The 24,263-nt window shown below is 46.1% G+C and overlaps 1 protein-coding gene across 6 annotated transcripts in view; it reads right to left on the reverse strand.

Moving 5' to 3' along the window:
• The window catches only part of ABCC12 (ATP binding cassette subfamily C member 12), an 85,426-nt gene that overhangs the window by 8,172 nt on the left and 52,991 nt on the right, over window positions 1–24,263 (reverse strand). For all 6 annotated transcript variants that reach the window (XM_040497939.1, XM_040497937.1, XM_040497940.1 and 3 more), the window contains 10 exons: window positions 22,738–22,941; window positions 19,174–19,308; window positions 18,990–19,065; window positions 18,835–18,906; window positions 15,931–16,020; window positions 15,114–15,217; window positions 12,966–13,163; window positions 11,964–12,190; window positions 8,051–8,188; window positions 3,689–3,875 (listed from right to left, as the gene is read on the reverse strand). In XM_040497939.1, the coding sequence (XP_040353873.1) occupies window positions 3,689–3,875; window positions 8,051–8,188; window positions 11,964–12,190; window positions 12,966–13,163; window positions 15,114–15,217; window positions 15,931–16,020; window positions 18,835–18,906; window positions 18,990–19,065; window positions 19,174–19,308; window positions 22,738–22,941 (1,431 nt within the window). The remainder of the gene's footprint in view (window positions 1–3,688; window positions 3,876–8,050; window positions 8,189–11,963; window positions 12,191–12,965; window positions 13,164–15,113; window positions 15,218–15,930; window positions 16,021–18,834; window positions 18,907–18,989; window positions 19,066–19,173; window positions 19,309–22,737; window positions 22,942–24,263) is intronic.

A 24,263-nucleotide genomic window follows, 5' to 3' on the forward strand; every position in this document is an offset into this window, starting at 1 on the left:
CCCTCCGTGATTTACCCAACAGGCAGCCAAGCAGCCACTGAAATCCCATTGCCACAGATCATCATGGGTAGAAGGAAATCATTTAGCCCATCTGTTTGCTTCAGACATGAGAATATCTAGGCTCAGAGTGGGGAATGTGGCTTGCTAAGGTCACCTATCTTAGGCCAGAATCCCCCAGAAACCAACCCTGAAATTGGAGTGAAAGCAGGTTGAATGGAGGTCCCCCAAAAAGATATGTATGCTCCAAATCCCTGAGACCTGTGAATGTTACCTCATTTGAAAGAAAAAGACCTTTAGGTATAAGTAAGGATCTTGAGATCATCCTGGATTACCTGGATGGACCTTAAATCCAATGACAAGTATCCTTATAAGAGACAGAGGAAGAGAAGACACAAAAGAGAAGAAGATATGAAGGCAGAGGCAAAGGTTGGAGTGATGCTGCTACAATACAAGAAATGCCAAAGAATGCCAGCAGCCACCAGAAGCTGGAAGAGACAAGGAATGGCTTGTCCCCTAGAGCATGCAGAGGGAACAAGGTCCTGCCTACACCTTGATTTGGGACTTCTGACCTCCAAAACTGTAAGAGAATAAATTTCTCTGATTTTAAGCCACTAGCTTATGGTGACTGGTTACAGCAGCCCTAGGAAATTAATCCAGGAGGTGGACCGCAAAAGTACCAGTGGGAGCTGGGAGAAGTGACGTACAGAACAGAAAGTAAGTCATGAGAGGTTCACTTGTAGGTACCCAAAATTCGATCCTACTGGAAGCTCTGGGACACTGCATGGAACACACTTGAGTTGTCCTGAGGAAGCTGGGCTACATACCCACTGATGCCCTTCAACAATTTTGGGGGCCACTTCTGGCTTAGGGAATTCCCCACACTTGCAGGCTGCCCTGGGCTTGGACTGGGCACCTTCTCGTAGCAGCAGGAGGCCAACCAGGCTGCCCTGGAAGGTTGGTGCACCAACAGCACCTGCTTCAGTCACAAGGTGGGCTAGTGGGCTCAAGGCAGGACCAGGTCTTCTTTCACTGGGTGAGCAGTGACTGTGGGCCAGGCCCTGTCACAGAAGGGCTTGTTTTCCAGGGCTGAATGTGATGGACAAAACCCCTACAGTCACACGGCTTATGTTCTAGCAGGCTGGCAGGATAAGACACACGTCATTTCAAGAAAAGGTAAGATGCCAATAAAACAGGATGTGAAAGAATGGTCAGAATGGAGGTGGTGGGGGAGAGGTTTGCCTCTGTTAGGGCAGTTAAGGAACTGTGTGAGCAGAAGCATTTATAAAAAGAAGTCCGCCAGGCAAACTCAGGATTTGGGTAGCTCTGAGTAGCAGCAAGTGACCTTAACAAGGAGGCAGTGTGGCCCAAGCAGGTAAATGGCAGGGGGCAGTGGTGTAGGTCCACACCCTTTGCATGGTTCCCTTGTTGCCTGCCTGCTTAACACACACCACTGGCTTTCTATTTCTCTTAGAGCAGTGGCTCTTGACCTGGGTGATTATGCCCTTCAGGAGACATTTAGCAATGTCTAAAGAAACTTGTGGTTGTCACAACCTTAGAGGAGGGAGGTTCTACTGGGATTTCCTAGTTAGAGGTCATGGAGGCTAACATCCTATAACACATAGCACAGCCTCTCACAAAGAGGATCATCCAGCCCTTATATAAAAGCAACCTTATATTCCATGGCTGACAAAGCCTTACATAGTCTCTCTCCACCAACACCTCAGACCTTATTTTCTACTCTGCTCAAGCTACATGACCTTCTGAATGGCTCAAATGCACCCAGCTCCTACCTACCCCAAGCCTTGCTCTGGCCTCTCAGCCTGGAGCATCCTCCCTTCCATCCTATTTGGCTGGTTCTTTGTCATTCATGTACCAGCTTGGAAGTCACCTCTTAGCAGAGTTCTCCTCTGACTATAGAATCTCATGTTGCTTCCCCATTGACAGTCACATTACCCTGTTTTATTATCTTCATAATAAACAATTTCTGAAACCTTCTCACTTATTTGCTTGTGCACTTATTTATTCCATCCCATGTTATATCTCTTTTTATCCCATAAACTCTATGAGAACAAGACCTGTCCAGATTGTTTGCTGCTGAATCCACAGCACCTAGCAGAATTCCTGGCTCACAGTAGATTCTCAGTGGCTATCTGGTGAATGAATGAATGAACCTTGCCCTTAAAAAGGGCTTATGTGCATTTTATTAAATTCAAGGGTATCATCCCTTTAAGTCCCTGGGAAGTCCTCCAGTGTGTGCAAATTCTCCAGTCTTACAGGAATATTTGAAAACAATCTCACAGAAAGCTGATGATATCCCCCAAAAAGCATGCCCTCAGTTGAGGAAAGCTGTTTCACTTGGACCAAGGGGATCTATTCAATATCATCTGCTTTATATCTTACTAGGCAACAACAAGTAAAAACATCCATCAATGAGGAAAACTAGCTACCCAAGAAAAATTCATTTTTTCCCACTTAAGATAAAGATCTGAGAATATAGTTTTGTTCTTCCCCCTTCCTAAAATGCCATTAAAATGATATCAGAGAGATTTTCAAAGAGGAATAGAACTTTAAGGGCAAGAGGGTTGGGAAGAGATAGCACTGAACGAAGGAGTCACAGATTTATGGAAGATGGAAAAGGGAAGAAGAGCCTTTTAATAGAAAGGAGGCAGAATGTGTTTCAGGGCTTACAGAGATTTCTATCTAGCAGAACTCAGACAGGCTCCAGGTGTAAGAAGGAGCCACAGAAATACTGATCAGTAGTCTGTCTATAGACCCATCTGTTTACCAGTCCTCATCTTTCTCCCAACCAGACGTAGCTGGACACTTTATCCTTAGACCAACACATACACACACATGCACACACACACCCTCAAGATTCACACTCAGATAGGTATCAGACCCAGATGACCTAGGTTCAAACCCTAGCTCTAACACATGACAAGTGTGTGATGTCGGACAAATCTCTCTAAGCCTAAGTTTTATCATGTATAAGGTGAGGACTATGGCAGAAACTATCTCATCGATTGTTGTGGGAATAAATGAATTAATTCACATACATGACTTACAATAGTACCTCAAATGGCATGTATTTCCTGATTATTATTATTATTCTGTATTACTATTATTTTCCTATTACTGTTATTTTCTTGAAAAGAAAAATACCAAAGCAAACAAAAGGAGAAGTCAGTATTATTTGTCATAGACATCATGGCTGCCTCTCCAGCATCCTTTTCCTGATCTCTATTATGGGACAGTTCTGTGACTTGGGGGTAGGATGGTGTGTGACTCCATCCTTTGACCTAAGCCAATCATCCCAATTCTATCCAGGCACTAATTTGTTCCGGGATGCCTAAACTAATCCAGTAAGAGTAAAGCTCAAGGCTTTTGCTCCGTGACTAGGGTAGGAAAAGCTTTCTTCCTCCTTCCTTCCTGTTGCAGCTCTCAGAGAATGCCAGTCACCATTGTACAACCATGAAGGAAGTCATCACAGAACAAGGACAAAGCCAGGGGCTATGATCCAACTATTCCTGAAGCCCACACAACTGTCATGCCTTTTAGTGATGTGAACCAGTAAGCTCTCCCTGTTTGTTGCACCCATTTGAGTTGGATCTTCTCTTACATCCATCCTCCCTAGTAATGCCCTATGCCAGAGCCTCCAGGCCAAACCTAACTTTATACTAGGTGTTACCTGGATGATGTAAGACAAAGACAAGCCTTTGGATGAAGCACTAATTGAGGAGAAGCTCAGAGTCACCAACAAGGCCACGATGAAGGTGACAATGTTCATGAGGACATCCATTCTTAAAGCAAACCACCTGAGAGCACAGTTAAAGTACAGGAGATGGCTGGAATTTTCATCATTTAGCATCTTAAACCTAAAATTAAAAAATCATACAAAACAGGAGTCAGTTGTACTTCCACAGAGCTAGGGTTAGGGTTACCAGAAAATTAAGGCAAGGGGATTTTTTTTCTTTTTCTTTTTCTTTATTTTAGAGAGAGTGAGAGAGAGTGTGCATATGCAAGTGGGGGAGAGGGGCAGAGGGAGAGAGAGGGAGAATCTTAAGTGGGATACATGCTGAGCACAGAGACTGACATGGGGCTCAATCCCATAACACTGGGATCATGATCTGAGCCAGAATCAAGAGTCAGATGCTCAACTGACTGAGCCACCCAGGCTCCACAAAGAGGAATTTTTAATCAAGAGCTAATGCACTCTTACATAAGACTCTTACAAAGACATGCATATATCCATCCATACTCTTTAAAATCTGCCGCCATAGGCATCTTTGATATGCACATTTTTTGAGAAATCCTATGTGGCAGCATTGTGCTGAGTGGGCTTTTTCTCTCTTTCCCAGAACTGACAACTAGAACCCACAGCTGAGAAAAAAAGGTGCTCAGTATCTCATGCTCTATCTTCAAAAGACTTCTATTTTGGATTCAGCCACTCCCTCAAAGGCCATGTGGAATTGACAGCCCCTTGATCTATAAAAGGGTAAGGGCTGATTTTGGCAGAGGTTGCCTTTAGGGAGAATCAGTGTGTGTGATGGTTGAGAAGGGAAAGAAGGATGTTTGGTTCCCCTTATCAAATCAGAGAAAGAAGATTCAAGGCTGTTGCTGGGGGCCTCCTCCAGAAGGAAAAACTGACAACTTTTAACCCCTGTTGTGTATCCACTGAGCCAAAAAGAAAAAGGACACTGGGCAGAGGGACAGAGAAATGACACTGCTAAGGATGAGGGCAAGCCCCCCTGGAGTTGCTCATTCCCTAGATGCGTGGAAGGCAGATCCTGCCCAATCCTGCAGTTCCTAGAGTTGAGGGTACAGAGAGAAGATGACTTTCGGTGCTGCAGTCTTAATGCAGTATCCCTCAGCATGAGGCAGAGAGGCCCCAGATCAGGGGAATGCGGTGGAAGGCTTCACAGGAAAAGCTCTCTGGAAGACCCAGGCAGATCTTGCCCATGAGCAAGCCTAGCAGAACTGCCATGGACTTGGTCCTGTTGGAGCCTCCACCTTGCCACACCACATCTGCACAATTTGCTGGAATGGCAGAAATGAGCATCAGGAAGGAAAGAATAACCTAATAATGTGTCCTCCCTCACTTCATTCCTCTGCACCAGGCTCAGGGAACCAGGCTCGGAGAAAAAGGAGAAAATGTTTAAAAGAATAGACCAAAGGCTTCCCAGTAGCAGACCTGCCCTCCCCCTCCACCTGACACATACACACAGCACAGTATTACTACTCCAAAACTCTGGGTGTGTAGGGAGGGAATACAGTTGGCCCTTGAATAACGTGGGTTTGAACTAAACAGGTCTACTTACACATGTATGTTTTTCAATAAATACAATGCAATATTGTAAATGTATTTTCTCTTCCTTATGATTTTATTAATAACATTTTCTTTCTCTAGTGTTCTTTATTGTAAAGATATAGTATATAATACATATGACATACAAAATAGGTGTTAACCAACTTTATATCATTGGTATAGTAAGCTATTAGTAGTTAAGTATGGGGGGAGTCAAAAGCTACATGCATATTTTCAACTGTGTGTGTGTGGGGGGGGGGGGAGGTTGATGCCACTAAACCTGCATGGCTCAAGGGTCAACTTGACCCAGACTGAAATTTTGAGTGGGCTGAACTAACAACTAACCATGAGAGATATCAGATTCAACTGCCACTGAAGGTTCCCTTGACCTATTGGGAAAGGAGCTTCAATGTTTAAACCCCTCACTGGCACAGTCATGAACATCTCTGGGCATTGCTGCTTCATCCTGTTCCAATGATCCTCCAAAGATTCTGTCTAGAAGCACCTCTGACCAACCATGCTGGGCCTGTAGCACCCTCCCCCTTCTGTTTCTCTCAAAGTTATTTTCCCCAGAGCTTAGTTAAAATATTCTTCCAAATACCATGGTGTTTCTATCCTACAGCTATAAAGCTTACAAATTCAGATGATGGTTTAAGTGACTTAGAAGTCATCTGAGGTCTTATCTGTGTGGTTGGTCAGATTGCACAGGAACAAAAGAAACAGAAGGCCGGGATCAAATTGGAATTTGACCCCAAGGCTTTGTTTAAAAAGCAATACATGTCAGGGGTGCCTGGGTGGCTCAGTTGGTTAAGCGTCCGACTTTGGCTTAGGTCATGATCTCGCAGTTCATGGGTTTGAGCCCTGCATTGGGCTCTGTGCTGACAGCTCAGAGCCTGGAGCCTGCTTTGGATTCTGTGTCTCCCTCTCTCTCTGCCCCTCCCCCACTCATACCCTGTCTCTCTGTCTCTCAAAAATACATAAAACATTAAAAAATAAAATTTTTTTTAAGCAATACATGTCAGAAGCCCAAGCCCTCTGGAAAGTCCATGACAGAAAGAAAGTATTAAAAAGAAGCGGACCCCATCAATCATGTAGGACTCAGCTGCCCTGTAGGATTCCCTTGGAAACCTTGGACAAAAATCTGCAGGAAGACAAACCTTGTATCTGTTTTGTTTGTCATGAGTAAGTTGATGAGTAATTCTATGGACAGGAGCCTTTCCTCATGATCAGGACACTGGAAGTGTCAATGTGTGATGCAGGACTCTCTACAGATGACACATAGGTTAAACTAGGAAGAGCACAGCCACTGATTGAACTAAAGGCAAGTTGAGATGCCAAGTTTACACTGAGACCCTGGGTGGCAAAGTGTGGGAAAAGAGAGAGAAAAAGAATTAGACCCAAACTTGAAGTTTGTGTTAGGTTTTTAAGGCAGAAAAATATGGAAAAAAATAAAACAAAACAAAGTGGAACACCTATGTGTCATACACTGCTATAGATTCACCAAACTCCATTTTTTTCCCTCCTATGGACACAACTGGACTACATTTCTCAGCCTCCCTTGCAGTTTGGTGAGTACATGTGAATGAAATCTGGTCAATGAATGTGCAGAAATGATAAGTATCTTCATTGGAATTAACCCATAAAAATTTCCCATGGGATCCTGCACCCACCTCTCCTACCTTATTCTCCAGTTAGACAGAGGATCATAGAGAAGACCCCCCCCCCCCCCCACAGCCCTCAGGATGGAAAAGCCCCAGGTGGAACAAAATCCCTTTCCCCTACCCTATGGATGCTCTTTAAATTGTGACTTGAGGAAGAATAAATATGTATTGTGTTAAGTCCCTAAAACTTGGAAGTCTTTGCTACTACAGTGAGCCTACATGGTCGATACAATTTATACTGTGTTTTAGAACTTTGGAGCTGGAAGACTCCAGAGAAATTTACTCATCTAGTCCCCACACTTTAAAAAGAAGAAAAGAGGTGTATATCCATTAAGTGAAATATAATATGGCCTTTAAATTTTATTTTTACTGGGTGCTTGGATGCCTCAGTTGGTTGAGTGTCCACCTCTTGATTTCAGCTCAGGTCATAATCCCAGAGTCATGGGATCCCAGAGTCAAGCCCCACATCAGCCTCCATACTGAGTGTGAAGTCTGCTTAGGATTCTCTCTCTCTCCTTCTGCCTCTCTCCCCTGCTCTCTGTCTCTCTCTCTCTGTGTCTCAAAAATAGAAAAAAAAATAAAAATAAAAAAATTTTATAAGATATATAATGTTTAAAATGTTATTTAAAAATAAAATGAAACAAACATGATTATAAATACTTAAGAAATTTTAAAAAAAGACTGGAAGGAAATATATAAACATATTAATAGGATGTAGTTAGGGACCTTTGAGTGATTTTTTTGTCTTTTTTCTTTTTTCTTTTTTTTTTTTTTTTCTGCTTTCTCCTACTTTCCTGAATTGTGCACATTTTACTTCTGCTGCATAAAGTAAAACATGTAAAAACACACATTGAGGTTGTCATTGAATGAACTCACCACTTTTGGGGCCCCAGATACTAGGAAGAAAGGCTTAGTACCCTAGAGTACTCCTTCTGGATTCTGACAGCAATTCACTTATGGTGAGTCCCCAGCAGCCCAGACTTCCCTTCTCAGAGTCAAAGAGGCCATCTGTTCCTAGGACCTCCCATTCAGGGTTAGATGTGAAGTGGGGAGACCTGGAGCAGGGGCCCAGTGCAGTACTTACTTGCTAATGCAGTCCTCTTTCTTGTCATAGGCATGGATGATGCCCAGGCCCTGCATGGATGAAGTGATGTGGGAGAACCAGGGAGACCGGCTGATATTCTCCAGCTTCTTGAGCTCCTGGGCTCCTCCATGGAAAATGCTGTAGGAAAATCAAGAAGACTACAAAGTGGGGTCTCTGAGGGCTTGCCCTTAGCACTTGCAGGTCTGACTATGCACTCAAGACAAAGTTTAAGTCAGACAGGTGCCATCTAACTAAGATGAAGGGGTTGGCCTGCCACTCTCCCCTGGGAGAAACCATCCTAGGGACAGATGCGGTCTCAGAAATGTGTCTCAGACATGAATAGAAATTTTCCCCAAAAAGACATACAGATGGCCAACAGACACATGAAAAGATGCTCATCAGTCATCATCAGGGAAATACAAATCAAAACTACAATGAGATATCACCTCACACCTGTCATAATGGCTAAAATTAACAACACAGGAAAGAGATGTTGGCAAGGTTATGGAGAAAGGGGAACCCTCTTACACTGCAAACTGGTGCAGCCACTCTGGAAAACAGTATGGAGGTTCCTCAAAAAGTTAAAAGTAGAACTACCCTATGATCCATCAATCGAACTACTAGGTATTTACCCAAAGAATACAAAAATACTAATTAAAAGGGATATATGCACCTCAATGTTTATAGTAGCATTATCTACAATAGCCAAACTGTGGAAACAGCTCAAGTGTCCATCAACTGATGAATGGATAAAGATGTGGTATATATATATATATACAATGGATAATTACTCAGCCATAAAAAAGAGTGAGATTTTGCCATTTGCAATGACATGGATGGAGCTAGAGAGTATAATGCTAAGCAAAATGAGTCAGTCAGAGAAAGACAAATACCACATGATTTCACTCATATGTGGACTTTAGGAAGCAAGGCAGATGAATATAGAGGGGTAAAAAAAAAAAGAGTCAAGCCATAAAGCTGACTGTTAACTATGGAGAACAAACTGAGGGTTGCTGGAGGGGAGGTAGGTGGGGGATTGGTTAAATGGGTGATGGGTACTAAGAAGTGCACTTGTTGTAATGAGCACTGGGCATTGTATGTAAGTGATGAATCACTTACATAGTTCACACTTACATAGTAGTTTCACTACTCCTGAAACTAATATTACACTATACGTTAACTAAATACATAAAATAATTTAAATAAAAACTTGAAATAAAAACTTAAAAAATTAAATAAAAACTTGAAACTACAAAAAAAAGTAAGAAAAAGAAAAATGTCTCTCAGAAATGTAAGCCATTCCTTGCTATGGTCTCAGTTTTGAGTGTGTCTTGTAGCATGAGTGTCTTGCTGCAGGAGATGTGGGTCCAGTCTTTGAAGACCAGGAATTTTCATACAGTGTAGCTTCTAATACAAGCCAACCACTTTCTGGGACCCAACCAAAGAAAAAATGATCTGTTCCAATTCTGGTGGAATATCTGGTGTGTCAACTCCAATGCATGGTTTTCTAAAGGCATTTTCAAAGGTAATTTTGAATCATAGCCTCAGCTGCTGACTTTAGAACCAAACTCCTCCACAGGGTGATACTCTCCTGGGTGTTGAAGCTCAAGGACCCTGCAGAGTTCCAGACTACTGCCCACAGGCATGCACATTGGCAGGCTGGCCCATGACAGTGAGTCTAATCTGCCCTCCAGACTCTCATCTAAAACCCAAGGAAGAGGAAAGAAAACCTCATTAGCTCAGAGTTCAAGTGAGTTAGCTGGAAATATTTGGGTGATTCAGTCACAACCAGCCCTGGTCTGGCCTATCTTTGTAGCAAGAAGTAGGGGTGCAAAGCAGAGAAAAACCTTTTGCTAAGTAAATCAACAGTATAAAACAGGAGAACAGACAGGAACAACGATCAGACAAACACAGGGATTACAAAAATGAACGCCAGGTCAAGGAGTCCATTTTAAGAAGCAGTGTCCAAGACATGCTTTATCTTTGCAAAGGACTTGCAGAAAGTATTTTACTTGGTCATCACAATAAATCCTTGAGGCTGGACAGTGAGGTCATGTGACCTTTCTTGGAGTCACCAAGGGGACAGTGGGAGACCAAAGAGAGAGCCCAGGGCTCCAGTTCCCAAGGTCACACCAGCTCCTGCACAGAAGCCAAGGATGCAGAATCCACCTCTCCAGCCCCGATGCACCCCGATATACCCTCCTTTCCCACTATCTGTTGGCACCATCTATGGACTTGACCCACAAACTTGAAATATCCAACAGTGAGCCCACAATCTTGATTACCCAAATCACTTCCCTTCCCAGATCACCTTCACATCGCTCTTCACATCACTCCCCATCTTGGACCCATCCTTGGCATTTCCCATTCCCCAACCCCAAAGACCATCTCAGAAATGATTCATAAATCTTTTCTGTCCCCACTGCTGCCACTTGTCTCAACTCTCATTCAGACCATACATTTCAAGAGTCTCTCATCCCATAGCCCTGTCCTGATCTTTCCATAGCTCCATCCATCCTCCATACTGGCCAAAATGATATTTCTAAAAACTCAGCTCTGAGCATGGTGTCCCTGGATGAAAACAACCTTGCTTATGGGTAGAGGCAGGTCTAGGATTTGGGAGCTGAATCCCTTACAACTAGGGGACCCTCTTTAAGACCCTCAGCATCCAACCCAAGACTTTGTGCATCTAGGAGTGGAATAAACATATTGCTGAATTTTATGAAAACATTTCTATAACACTGTGTAGTTGACTCTTGAACAATGCAAGAGATGGGGCATCAACCCCCACCCCACCCCATGCAATTGAAAATCTGCTTATAACAATTTTGACTCCCCCAAAACTTAACTACTAATAGTCTACTGTTGACTAGATGCCTTACCGATAACATAAACAGTTGATTAACACATATTTTATATGTATTATATACTATATTCTTACTATAAAGTAAGATAAAGAAGAGAAAGGGCTATTTAAAAAATCATTAGGAAGAGAAAATACATTTATAGTATGGTACTGTATTTATATATATATAAAAAGGATCCATATATAAGTGGACCTGTGTGGTTCAAACCCATGTTGTTCAAGGGTCAACTGTATTCCCTTTCTAATTTGTAAGCCACTTATAGCTCTGCAGTCTCATTTGATCCTCACAAGACTCCCCTGGCATAGGTGAGATGTATATTTTAATGGTTACCTTTAGGGATGAAGACACAGGCTTGCAGTATTTCTCTGGCTTCCCCCAGGGTCTTCCAGCTAGTTTTGCAGGAGGGCTGGGGCTCTGGTGCAAATTTCTCTGATTTCCAAGCCTTTGGCCTTACACAATACCCACCACACTGCCTGCTGAGAACTCCAACTCTCTCCAGGAACAGGGAGGAGCTGGGTTCCTTGAGGGTGGGGTCAATCCACCCTCCTGCTTCCCTCCAATGTGGGTGAGGAAGTGGAAATGAGGCACAGCCTCAGTAGGACTCCCCAGTGCCTAGCTGCCTGAGGCCTTTCTCTATCCATATCAGTGATTAGGGTGGGGGCTAGTTCCCAAAGCTCAGAGTGACTAAGGACTGGTCTTACCTCTCTTCTCCAGCAGCAGGATGCCAGAGAGAGCCCCATGGTCAAGAGCATAACAGCAGACAGAAAACAAGCATGGTTACTATTTTCCTCGCCTAGGACCACAGACTTAACCTCCCCATTCATGCCCACCTTTCAGAGTTGCTCTGAGACTAAAATGCCAGATGTATGCAAGACCACTGAGCATAGCACCTGGCATTTCATCACCACTAAAAATCAATATGATCCCCCCCATTCAGAGAAGATAGCAGGGACTCAGCATCACCTGACACTACCCAGTCATTGTGCAGAGTTAACCAAATATGTCAAGATTTCATATGCTCCTTTTTAAATAGTGCATTGACCTACCATAAAAGAATGAAGAAGCCAACAGTAAGGCCAGCCAGGACTAAAAGGACAGCAGGAAACACAGCAGCCAATATCACAAGAATAAACAGCACCATAAAAAATTGCTGCAGAAAGTTCTCCGCGTGAAATGGAAGCCTCACATCCAGCTCATCCATATCCTTGGAAAAACGGTTCATTAGCCTGCCAGTGGGAGTCGTGTCAAAGAAGCTCATTGGGCTCTCTAAGATCTGTGGATAGAGTCAGAGAGGCCACGTTGAGGTGTGAGTTTAGTAAAGCCTGGCCACTCTGCTGGGGCTGGGATATTTTGAGCAGCCTGAGCATTTTTCCAGGGCCCAACCCAGTGTACCAGGCCATCCTGGAAAGGTGAGGATGCTCCCCATTCTTGTGGCTCCCATGAATGAGAGGGATTGTGGGAAAGATTCAGCCTCGGTGTGGAACCCCAGGGAATGCCCCTGAAGATTGGGCCTCCCTCCAAGCCTGGGATGCAGCCTGGGGTACCTGTGGAGGAGGGTGGGATTTTGTGCTCTGGAGCAATAAAAAGTCAAGTGCCCCTGTGTCTGTCTGCCCTCAAATTATGAGCCACACCTCTGGGCTCTGGCCACGGCCCTGGCAATAGTGGCTGATGGCTACTGCTGCAGTGGAATGAGAAGGCAGTCAGAAGGACTTCTTAAGGCCCTCAGTGTACTCAGGGCTCTTTGGAGCTGGAGATGTCCTGTTGGCCTGTACATGTCTGTCCCAATGCAGTGCTCTCAGGAAAACCTTCCTGACCACATTTACCTCCACCCCTAGTTTAGCCTGAGGGCTCATGACACATCCCCTCAGCCCCTGGAGTTGCCTTCACAGTTGATAGTACATATTAGGAAGCTTCCCAGACATCACTGTAAGCATCTTGAGCATCATGTCTGTCCCCAGAGCCCAGCTCAGTACCCGATGTATCATAGGTGCTCAATAAAAGCTATTGACTGAAAAACTGGATTCGTTTGCAGGCCCTGAGAGCAGTACCTTGTCAAACACTCGGTCGTGTAATGAGCAGGATGCCATCAGTGTGGTCTTGGTGAAGGTGAAGCCTTTGATGATACTAAACATCAGTACAGACACCATACTCCCTGCATATACCCACTGGTACACATGCTGCCCGGTGTCTGCCAGGACTGCACCAATCTCACATGCACTCTTGTTGCCCTGGGGTCCACAGGTCATCTTTGGAGAAAAACAGAAGAAGCACCAAGAATTGGTAAACTGTCAGGAAAATGGGAATTTCCCAGAGGATCCTTCCAGAGAGAAGAAATTAAAAAGGGGTGCATAATTGCTAAGAAATCAGGTCACTTCCCTCTGAGGGCCTCGTAACTTTGCATGGGTCCTCCTGTTGGGTGGTCAGCCCACGAGGGGTACCTGATTTATAAGTCTCAGCACAGTCAGTGGGAAAAGCAAAACAGACAAACCAGGCAGGCACAGCAGACAGATAGTTTCTGTCCCAGAAGCTAACTACACCTCAGGAGACAAGAGGTGATATTGGGCCAGGAAGATTACAGAAGCACAGGAACTCTGGATGCCAAGAGGCTACCTGAACAGCCCTCAGGCAGCCCATACAGGACAGGGTATCAGGAACCTGCCTGGCAGAAGCCACCAGGCCTTTAGGGAGATGTGGGGGGTCTCTCTGTAGGATGACCAGCTCCACAACCCCCTCCCTTTCCTTTCCTTAAGGGGCACCTTGGAAGGCATTGTTCCACTGCCCTGAAGTCTCTGGTGGGGAGGAGGGAGACTGGTGAACCACAGAACTCTAGGAAAATTCAAGAAGACCACATGCAGCTCCATCCTGCTGGGGGTGGGGGGCGTAGAACACACATTTTTGCTAACATTTCTGGGGAGAAGCCATCTCCTCCTCCCGAGAAATTGGCGGTTCCATTTTTCTCTGAGCCATGTGCTGAAAGTCAGGACTGCCTTTGAGGAGCAAACAAGCATCTTTCTTCTAAATGCCATTTTGCTGATTACAGCAATAGCGGAAATGTAAACCAGAGGTGACAGCTGATGGATGAACACACATAAAAGCAAAAGCATCCCTAGGGAGCTAATTGATTAAAGGCCCAGCTTGAACTGAGGAGTCTTCACTATGCATTGGGTTGTGCCCACAGTGTCTGGGGGGGGCCAGGCAAACACCTGGGTCTGCCATCACTGCTGCATGCTCAATTAGCCAATGGCACCGGCTCACTGGGGAAGCACCACACCTAGGAGGAGGTTCCATCCAGACCAGCAACCTTGGGCTCTTCATGAGCCAGTGAGGATCTGGGGGAATATTCCAGAGATGGCTCTCTTCCTGCACAGTGCAGGGCACCCACTGGCTTCTCCCTTGGGAATGACCCCAGGAAGCTGTGCCAACCTCTGTGAGAGCTGTAGTGACTTCTCCCCTGCTTACGTCCCCCCAGTGCCTTCTCACTTTGGTTGTCATAGCAACAGCACTATACCAAAATGTAAATTTGGAGGATGCACCCACAGCATTCCCAGGGGCTCCAGAAAAGCTTAGAAGCCATCGGCCAAAAGCTAGGAGAGTTTTTAGCAAGCTCCAGCAAGAGCAGACTTATCAGTCCTTCCCAGGTGGGGCTGCGGTCTAGAGAAGAGCCTTGGGTGGCAGATACCCAGTGTCTCAGAAAGATATACGGTGCTTCTGCAGCACAACCAGGGACTAAATCTGGCTTTTGCATATCCCTTTCCTGTAGAGGGACTTTGGAGAGCAGAAAGAGAAGGAACACTCAGACACCCCACAGTGTCAACAATAAGATGCCAGTATATGTTCAGAGGCAGGAAGGTTAAAGTCCATGTTAGGTTTCCCTGGGCCCCTCCAGGGCCTCCTGAGAGGTGCCTCACGGTGGAGGCTGCAAGACTGACTCTGTCCTACACAGGCATGACTCCACAGACATGCTGAGTTTGCCTGGCACAACCACAATCTTTTTAGCTAATCCTTTAAAATCTGAAGGTGGCACAGAGAAATCTAGATGCTCTGCTTGTCTTGAAAAATCAAAGGGGATTTCAGGACTTGAATTGTGTAGGCAGCTGATCTCAACTTCATGGAAAGGGGCAATGGCAGGCTCATTGTGTGTGTTCCTACTATCCATCAAATGACTCAACATTCTCCAAGGCCAAAGGGAAACTCACCTGTGAACCCTTGTCTAGCCAGAGACCCAGCCACCAATTGCTGAAGACAGAGCTACCGATCATCAGGAGGAAGAGGGACACCACAAAGAGAGAGAGAAGGTACCCTACAAGAGGAGGGGAGAGGTCCAGAGAGTTACAGAGGAGGAGTCTGCTGTAGGTCCAACCCTGATGGGAAATTCAAAGCCTGCAGGAACAGGGCCCCCACCCCTGGCAACCACCTTCCAGGCTGCTACCACAAGTCTGGGTGTTGAGACCCTGAACCCCAATGGGGACATGTGTTCTCCCTGGTTGGAAAATGGGTCAAAATTGCCAATATATTGACAAAAACCACCAAATGCACCTTAATAGAAGCAACTTGGTATTCTTCAAACAAACAAACAAAAACAAAACAAAACAAAAAAAAGTCTTGCTGGGGAGAGACAAGAAATAAAAGTTTAAGGTATTTGCACACTGAGATGGGAATCTTGCACCGAAGGCAGTCTATGAGTGGATGGCTGCTGTACTCAGTCATGAGGCAGCGAGGTGCAGAAGAACCATGGCTGGTTCATGCTGCTGCTCATTCAGTTTCAATAAATAGCATCTGGCAGCTTTAATGTAGATAAAGGGTGATTCCATTTAAAAGGCTGTATTATCAGACTTCAGATTTTTAGGCCTGGGGAGGAGGAGAGGGAGGGAAGTGGGGAATAAAAGCATTGACAAATGGGTCCAGCATAAAAGGAGTAATTGTCAAGGAAATTATAAAATGTGAACCCAACAGTTTGAGGACGGATTTTTTTAATGCAAATTAAATCAAGAAACCCGTTGTTTTATATCAAACCTCCAGAAGCCTTAATGTACGTGTGATACGTTTTCCAGGTCACGGTTCCTTCCTGAGGGGATTCAGTCTGGACGAGCTGGTGCAGAGGAACTACAGAGACAGACACAAGTCCTGTGTCACCTGCTGGTAGGGCAGGAGCCCAGAGGGGCAGGCACACCTCTCCTGCATACCCCACACCACCATCAGAAGGGGGGGCAGTTCCACCCCCTCCTTCCATTTATCCTATGCTTTGAAATTCCCAACACACTTTTTCTCGTGTTATTTTCTCATCACAGCCCTGTAAGACAAGTGGCTTTCAATCTTTCAAGAAATGTTTATTAAGCACCTACTATGTGCTCAGCCTTGGGATATGGATTGCTGTGGTCTAGTTCTCCAGAAGCTGTTTCTAAAAAGAGGGTATGAGTGCATGCAGCTTATTCAGGAGCTTGAGGGAGTAGGAAAGGGAAGGAAAGGCAGCAACAAAAAGGCATCTCACCGAGGGATCACCAAGCCAGAGATCCCCGTGGACAACTGGAGCTTAATCTCATGTAGAGAAATGTCGGAGCCAGTGTGGAGCAGGCTTTTCACCTGACCAGAGGGATCTGGGATATTTCTACAACTCCCATTGGCCACTGGATGAGGGCTCCTCCCTGCAGGGGGGTTAATTTGCCAGCACTTCTAGCTTGACCTGAGGCTGGCAGTTTCCAGAGAGAGCCCCTGGGCAAAGGAATACAGCTGGCAGTCAGGCTACATGCGCTGAAGTGCTAAAGGCACCCACAGCAGTTACTGCAGGGTGACCAGGAAGCAGGTAACTCTTGTCTTCTCAAAGCTCATGCCTCAAAGAAGAAACCCAGGGCATCTCCTTGGTTAGCCACTGCATGGGCTCCTGATTCCATCCATGTGGCTGCCCCAAGTCCTCTCCACTTTCCAAAGGGAAAGGAAAATGACCATCAAATTCTCATGGAAACCACATCCAGAGGTATAGGGATGTTTGGCTAAACATCCAGCAGTCAGAACCGAGTACTCATCCCATTCTTCTTCTTCATAGAGAAGCATGAAAATGCCAGCTCCAAAACAGAATCCTACACCATACGTAGCTTTTATAAACAGAGATAAATAGAGCTAGACCCGAGGCTGCCCCTGCACACAGACCCTCTGCATCTTGCTCTGAGAGGGATAGCTGTCACACCTCAAAGGTGCCTCCATGAATAAAGCTACTATTGTACCCTCTGCCTGGGAACCTTTGCGCTTCTTTGAAATGTTCAGCCTGACTTTCGTTGTGTTTCTCCCCGGGCCTGTAAAATGAGATGCCCAGGTGGGTTGGCAGAGCATAACGAACAGCATCCTGGAGCACAAAAGGAACTGGTCAAATCCCCTTGCAGCCTGCCAGCCCAGCCTGGAATGTTGCTGATTCTCTGTTCACCTTGCTGTGCTTTAAAAAATGCCCTGATGCCAGGCATGCTGGGCACTGCCACCTTTAACTGACTCCCTTCCTATAACTTTCAGAGTATTTCACATGTTCGATTTCCCCTCCAGAGAAGGGGAATGGGAAAGAAAAGAGGAGCAGGATTTACTCTGTTCACAGGAGCTCACATCCTGGGCAGCCTGGAGCTTTCCTGAGAAGGCACGAAAGAGATGGCAAGTACCTCACTTCAGCCTTGGCAGCCTCCAGAGCGATAAAAATATGCTGTCTTTCCAAACATGCATGCATTTGTCACAAGCACCATTAATGGTGCCAAATTTCAATTCAAAGACACATTTTTTTTCACATTTTAACATCTCCGAAATCAGGATGTGCCTTCCATTCTGTAGTATGCCATATCGTCTAATTGGCAAAGATTTTTCTTTCTAAGTGGTACATAAAACGATGGTGATCTTAAAATGGATGGTATCTTAAACTTGATTAAATACACTGAGGGGTTTTTTTCCAGCTACACATTATTGGGGAACAGAGCTCTAACTTGGAAAGCCACCTCATTATGGGCACTTTGAGGAAAGAAGTGGTGGATATAGACCCCTGTCTGCTTGGTGCCCAGCCCTGGGCAGCGCACCCGGTAGGTGCTCAACAAGTGTTGAATGGATGCAGGGTGGGGATGAGAAGAGGCAGCCTGATGATACCCTCACCATGCTTATCTCCCACATCTCTCCTCTCTTCCTTCCCAGAATTCCATCCTGCCCTCAACTCCAAATCCCCCCAGCCCCCACCTTCTTACGACAGTGACTCCGGAAAACTCTGGGGACCAGTCCCAAGGTTTTCCCCTCTGTAACTTGTTTCCCCTCCCTGACTTGTTATGTCCACCCCAAATCCCCATTACCCTGAGTCCAGTTCCCCTGATTATCCCCTGTCCTGTGACCCCTGCCAGGCCATAAGGTCTTGAGACAAGGGGCATATTTTTGTCCACGCAGACTAACGTGGTGCCCAGCACAGAGAAGAATACTTAGTCCTAATCTTTTCACGGCTGCAAAATCCTTTCTCAACGCTTCCCATAAAAGAGTGTGAAACAGCTCCTATGTGTGTTTTGCCTTTAATCAATCTATGTGCTGTGCTTTGACCTTTCTAACTAATAACAGTAATAACTACTCTTGAGGGTTACTGTATGTCAGGCACTGGGCTAATCATTTTATCTGCAGTTTCTCATGTAATCTTTGTGAGAACCAGGAGTTGGTAGTATTATTTTCCCATTCTATGGATTAAGAAACTAAGGTTCAGAGTGGCCAAGTGTCTTGCACAAACTCATAAAACTAGTAAGTGGTTGAGTCAGGGTTTGGACTCAGGCAGTTGAACCCCTAGGCTCACATGATGGTAAACGGTATAATCCTAGCTGCCCAAAAGGACATACACTGTGCCTACATTTCTCTATCAAGAATGGTGGATGCTCACCCAATATTTACGACTATGTAACTGAGGGAACGAATAGCAAATACCTTTTATGTCTACAAATTCTGAGTCCGTTTCAGGTTCTTTTTCTTCATCTTTCCCATCTCCTGGATCCAAAACTAAGGTGAGAAATAAAGAGAGATCTGTGTCTGCTCATGAGCCACGGGCAATAAAAGAAGAGCGTTTCGAACTCAGATTGTACCAGCATCTCCATCTCTCTCAGTGGGGCTCTCCTTAAGGGCTTCCACCATTGCTGTATTGTAAATGTGCTCAGGATCCTGGAGACAAAATGACATACCTTCTGAAAGCTAAATGACAGGACTTCTCCCAGGCTGGAGACTGCAAGGGAGGGACCCCATCTCTTGCACCCCAGTATAAAGAGTTACCTTGAATTGCAACCCTCGGAGGTTGTGAATCAGCTTTGCATAACACCCTCTCTCCTCCATTAACTCCTTATGGGTTCCCTTTTCACAAATCTCTCCATCTTCTAACAAAATGACTTCATCACAAGACTCCAAGAACTGCAGAGATATTAAAGTGACCTATAGTGAACTTCTGCCTGGTAAGAGAAGAGTGTGGTGCCAAACTCCCATCCAGTGGTGTTCCAAGTTCCTCTAGTGCAGAGGTTATCAACCCTGGCACTATTGGCACTGAGGGCCAGATGATTCTTTGTTGTTGGGGCAGAACGGGGGGGGGGGGTGCTGTCTTGTGCATAGTAAGATATTTAGCAGCCTCCCTGCTCTCTAACCCACTAGATGCCAATAGCACCCCCCATCCCAGTTGTGACAAGCAAAAATGTTTCCAGATATTGACAAATGCCCTCTAAATGGCAAAATGGCCCCCAGCTGAGAAGCACTGATCTAGTGAACACTGGTGTCACGAGTACAAAGGGAGCCTCTGGTTGTCACTACGATGCACATTGACTCTTCCTTTCCTACTGTTCCCTAAATGAGCTGCCATGCTAAGAAATCAGATCGGGGAGCAGGGGAATTTGGAATATAAAATTGACAAGTTACTGCAAGACGAAGTTTGGTGGAAAGGGGAAATGTGACCCCAGCAACAGCCTTACTCTGCTGCTATAAAGTTACAAGCCCACCTCATCATCCTCATCTAGCCCACGAGAAGCAGAACATGGAGCAGTTCCCAGCCACCAAGCCATAACCCCTGTCCTCAGGAATTTACACCAGATTTATCTGTACAATAAAAATATAACTACATTTAATATGGCATCCACATTTTTTGCCCAAAGCACTTCTATTTTCCTGGTTTGAGTTCCCTTTATTTGCATATCACTCTTGAAATCAAAGAGTTCTGCTAAAAGGGGTTTCCTTGCATTTGGAGTGAGGGTCAGGTCAACCCATCTAAGATCAGAAAGTCCCTCATACAGGGCAAGATGTTATGAGATTTAAGACAGTTTTGCCCAAAGAAGCCTTTGCAATACAGGCCAGAAGTCTTTCCCTGTACCCAGGGTCTACCCATGGTCAAATCAGCTTTTCATGTACTTGATTAGAAGCTTGAGAGAAGCGGCTACATTTGGTCATTGCTCTCCCCATTGGGTGTTGGGGAAATGGGGAAGGTGCCCAAAAGGCCAAATGACAGCCATTCTGACAGCTTGCACAGCTCCAGCCTTTCTGCCTCCCTTGGACTAATGACTCAGCTTCTTGTCCACTTTCCCAGACAGCCAAAGCAGGAAGAGACTGGCTTTTAATGTCCAGTTGAGACTCTCTCTGAGAGATTCTTTTTCCTGAAAATAACATCTAGCCTTTATACAGCATCTTCTTACCTTTCAAAGCCTGATCTTGTTTTGTCTTTTATCTCTCAATCTCCCACAAGCCAGTAAAGGAAGTGGCAGCTTTGTTACCAGTCCATTCTCCAGATATGGAAATTGAGACCTTGGTATGGGGCCTGCAACAACCCCAAAGCCTTTTCTACCTGTGAGGGCCCACATTGCAGCCAAGGGAGCTCCTGGTGAAGGTCCTCTGGCTAGTGAGCACCCTCCCTCCCCAGTTCACACCAGTGAGATCCGGCATGATTTGAGCAGCTTTGTTCTGCAAACTCACAAAATCTGACCCTGGGTTAGATTTCAGTGGCAACCGCATCTCTTATTTCATTTGTTTCCTCAAGTAGAAGAACAATTGTCCAGCCCAAGCCCTGGGAAGCGTCCGGATTGGCTATGGGCCCAAGAGTAAAAGCAGCAGAGAAATGTTCTAGAAAGCCCAGGGGCTCTGGTTCAGGGGCTCTGAGCCCCCTCTTCCCTAACAATGGACAGCTGGACTGAGACTGCAGTGCCATCTTGTGGATGCTTGCATTTTTCAACACTCAAAAAGTGAGGGACAATGACCTTGGAGAAAGGTAGACTCTTTGAGGAGACTTAGGCCTGGGGAAAAGATATTTCTTGCCTGGGGTCATGCTATTAGTCATCAAGGTTCAAAGACTCCAACAGTCTGATGTGATGACTCCCCAGTCAGAACTCCTACAAGGACAGCCATGGCCCACATTTGTCAGGGGCCACAAGTCCCCTTCCAGATACCCAGAACCCCTCAGGAAGACAGCCCTCCCCACTACAGGTGGTCTCCAAGAATTGGACCTTCATGGTGCAGAGCTGTGGTTACAACATTTAGCACCCTGGATGGGCGAGACCCCATTTCCACTGGCCTCATGGGGGTCCAGAAGAAATCCAACCTTCTCCTCCACTCTGATGACTGGCCAGCTGAGGAACTTGTCTGTACCAGCTCCACTGGATGCTTCCCAGAGGTGATCGAGCCCACTCAGAGGGAACCCAAAATTCAGATGCTTGGAGTTTATTCTGAGAACTCCAATCCTCAGCAAAGAGGCTGGAAGCAGAGCTACAGCAATGGGAAGAAACAGTTTTCCTAGGTCTTTAAAAAATTTCCCTCTTCTCAAGCTGGCCCTTCTAGACACTGATAGAAGATCTTAGAAAATTTGGCCAGAACATCCTGTAGCCATGGAAACCTCATTTGCCTCCCCCTTCCCTAGGTTGACTTACCCATGCAAAGGCCATGAGGTCTGCTTCTTACCCCCAGACCAGGCCCCTGTTGAACATTTTCCCCATAGGTGGTAGGAGAGGAAAGGGCAGGATTTCTGCTCCAACAGTCCTCTCAATGCAGGTCACTCCTGTGGGATCTCTCCTCCAGCAGGAGATGTACACATGTACATACACACAGATATACACGAACATACCACACACCTCTAGGGTCTCACTGTGGAGAGGAAGAGGCAGGGGGAAATCTGGTTTGTCTCAGAGTGGAGGGGAGTTTTGGATTCCTTTGATTCATCAAGGCATTCATAACCCTCGATGAGGTTGACATTGTGAGAACTTTCCCCAACCTGCCAAGCCATTCAAGGCAAGCTCAGTAACCCCTCAGCAAGATGCATGTTCCTAAGCCTGAGAGAGTGGCTCTGAGCAAGGAGAAGAGTCTTGCCTTAGCCCGAAAGTCTCCAGCCTTTCCCCCTGGTTAGTGATACCAGGGACATCTGGGCCCCCTATCCCATTTCCAGGACCTCCTGGCCTCCGGCCCACCCAGCCCTTGCTGGAGGAAGGATGAGTCTGAATTGTTTCCACCTGGCTTTCCATCTCCCTACCATCAGTAGTCCAGAGCTGGAAGAGGTGCCCTATGTCCACCCCATATATAGGAGTCCACTGCTCCTGGAGAATCTACCTTCTAGTAAAGAAAGGGCTCAGCCCCACTGAATCCAAAGTTAGGACCAATAGGAGCCATGCACAGAGAGGATTGGGCAGGGCTATATGAAAGATGGGATGGCTTGGGAGAATCATGAGTGTAACCTACACATCTTGCTCCCTCCCTGACCCTGTCCAGGTGAAGACAACCTCGGATGGGAGAGGCAGGTTTAGGCAGAAGAGAAGACTCTGTGAGCATTAGGTGCCACACCCATCCTAGGGCCTCATGGATCCTGCCAGTCCCAGTCACCTGCAGCTGGTGGGTCACCAGAACGATGGTCTTCCCGCTGAGCGTCTTCTTGATGCACTCCTCAAAGACATACTTCCCCACGTGGGCATCCACTGCTGACAGGGGGTCATCCAGCAAGTAGATTTCGTGGTTCGAGTAGACAGCACGGGCCAGACTGATCCTCTGCCTCTGTCCCCCAGAGAGGTTGAGGCCCCGCTCCCCAATCTGTAGACAGGAGCAATACTACTGCCCATCTCTAGGCTCCAACCCCACCCTGCAGTCCTCAGGGAGCAAGAACTTCTTGAAGCTTCTCAAGACTCTTCTGATCATTACTATGTCCCAGCTCATCCACCCCTTATTTTTTTTTTAATTTTTTTTCAACGTTTATTTATTTATTCTTGGGACAGAGAGAGACAGAGCATGAACGGGGGAGGGGCAGAGAGAGAGAGGGAGACACAGAATCGGAAACAGGCTCCAGGCTCTGAGCCATCAGCCCAGAGCCTGACGCGGGGCTCGAACTCATGGACCACAAGATCGTGACCTGGCTGAAGTCGGATGCTTAACCGACTGCGCCACCCAGGCGCCCCTCATCCACCCCTTATAAGGACCCTGGACTGCATCATATGCCTTGGGAAGTAGAAGATTTGCTTCTGCAGAAAGCCTGGTGGACAGTGGTAACTAGGGGAAAAACTCGTTCCAATGTTGAGTGGGGGGGACCTAGCTTACAACAGCCCCATTCTGGTGCATATACCATAGGGAGGGGCTATGTCTTGACCACTAACACCAAAGGGAACTGTTGAGCAGAAAGATCTGGGAGAGTGGACAGGTGAACAGAAGGGAGAAGAGGTTGGGAGCAGATGGAAAAGGGGGGTCTCTATTTGCTTGCTTGTGGATCAACTCCCAACCCCCACTAGGACTTCTAAGCTCTACGAAGACAGAAGGCATGTCTACCTTGTTCATCACTATATCTGTAAGGCCTGGCACCACACCTGACCCAGAGCAGGCACTCATTGAGTATTTGTAGAAGAGATGAAAAGGTAGATAGCCTACTATAGGTTATTCTGTCCAACTGACCCCAAAGTGAACCCCCATTATGTTCAGCCAGGCATTGGGTTGAGCACTAGGGAAAGACACATGAAGCTGGACCAAAAAAGTCTCCCATCTACTGTAAGCTCACATATTAGCAGAAAGTGGAGGCCTGGTCAGTTACACACATAATAAAGGTGCAAAGCAGGATTTAACAAATGCCAACTGAGAAGCATAAGCCAAGTATTCTGGGGCAAATTACATCAGTCCACAAGATTCAAGAAAGGGAAGTCTCCCCCTCCAGGGAGTGGATTTGGGGTTAGAACTCAAAGGGTGGTAACAATAGCAAAAACAGAGGTCTGGAAGCTGGAAAGCAAGTGCACACTTAGGTGGGCAGGTAGGGATGAGTAGAAGCAAACCCTGGGAAGGTGGGCCAGGACTGCAGCAAGAGAGGTCCTGAATGCCAGGCCAGGATGGCTGTGGTGACCATTTCCTTGACACAGGCACATTAAGGGCACAAG

The sequence above is a fragment of the Herpailurus yagouaroundi genome, unplaced genomic scaffold (assembly GCF_014898765.1).
Source record: "Herpailurus yagouaroundi ecotype Mexico unplaced genomic scaffold, PumYag 190, whole genome shotgun sequence".
Lineage (NCBI taxonomy): Eukaryota > Metazoa > Chordata > Mammalia > Carnivora > Felidae > Herpailurus > Herpailurus yagouaroundi.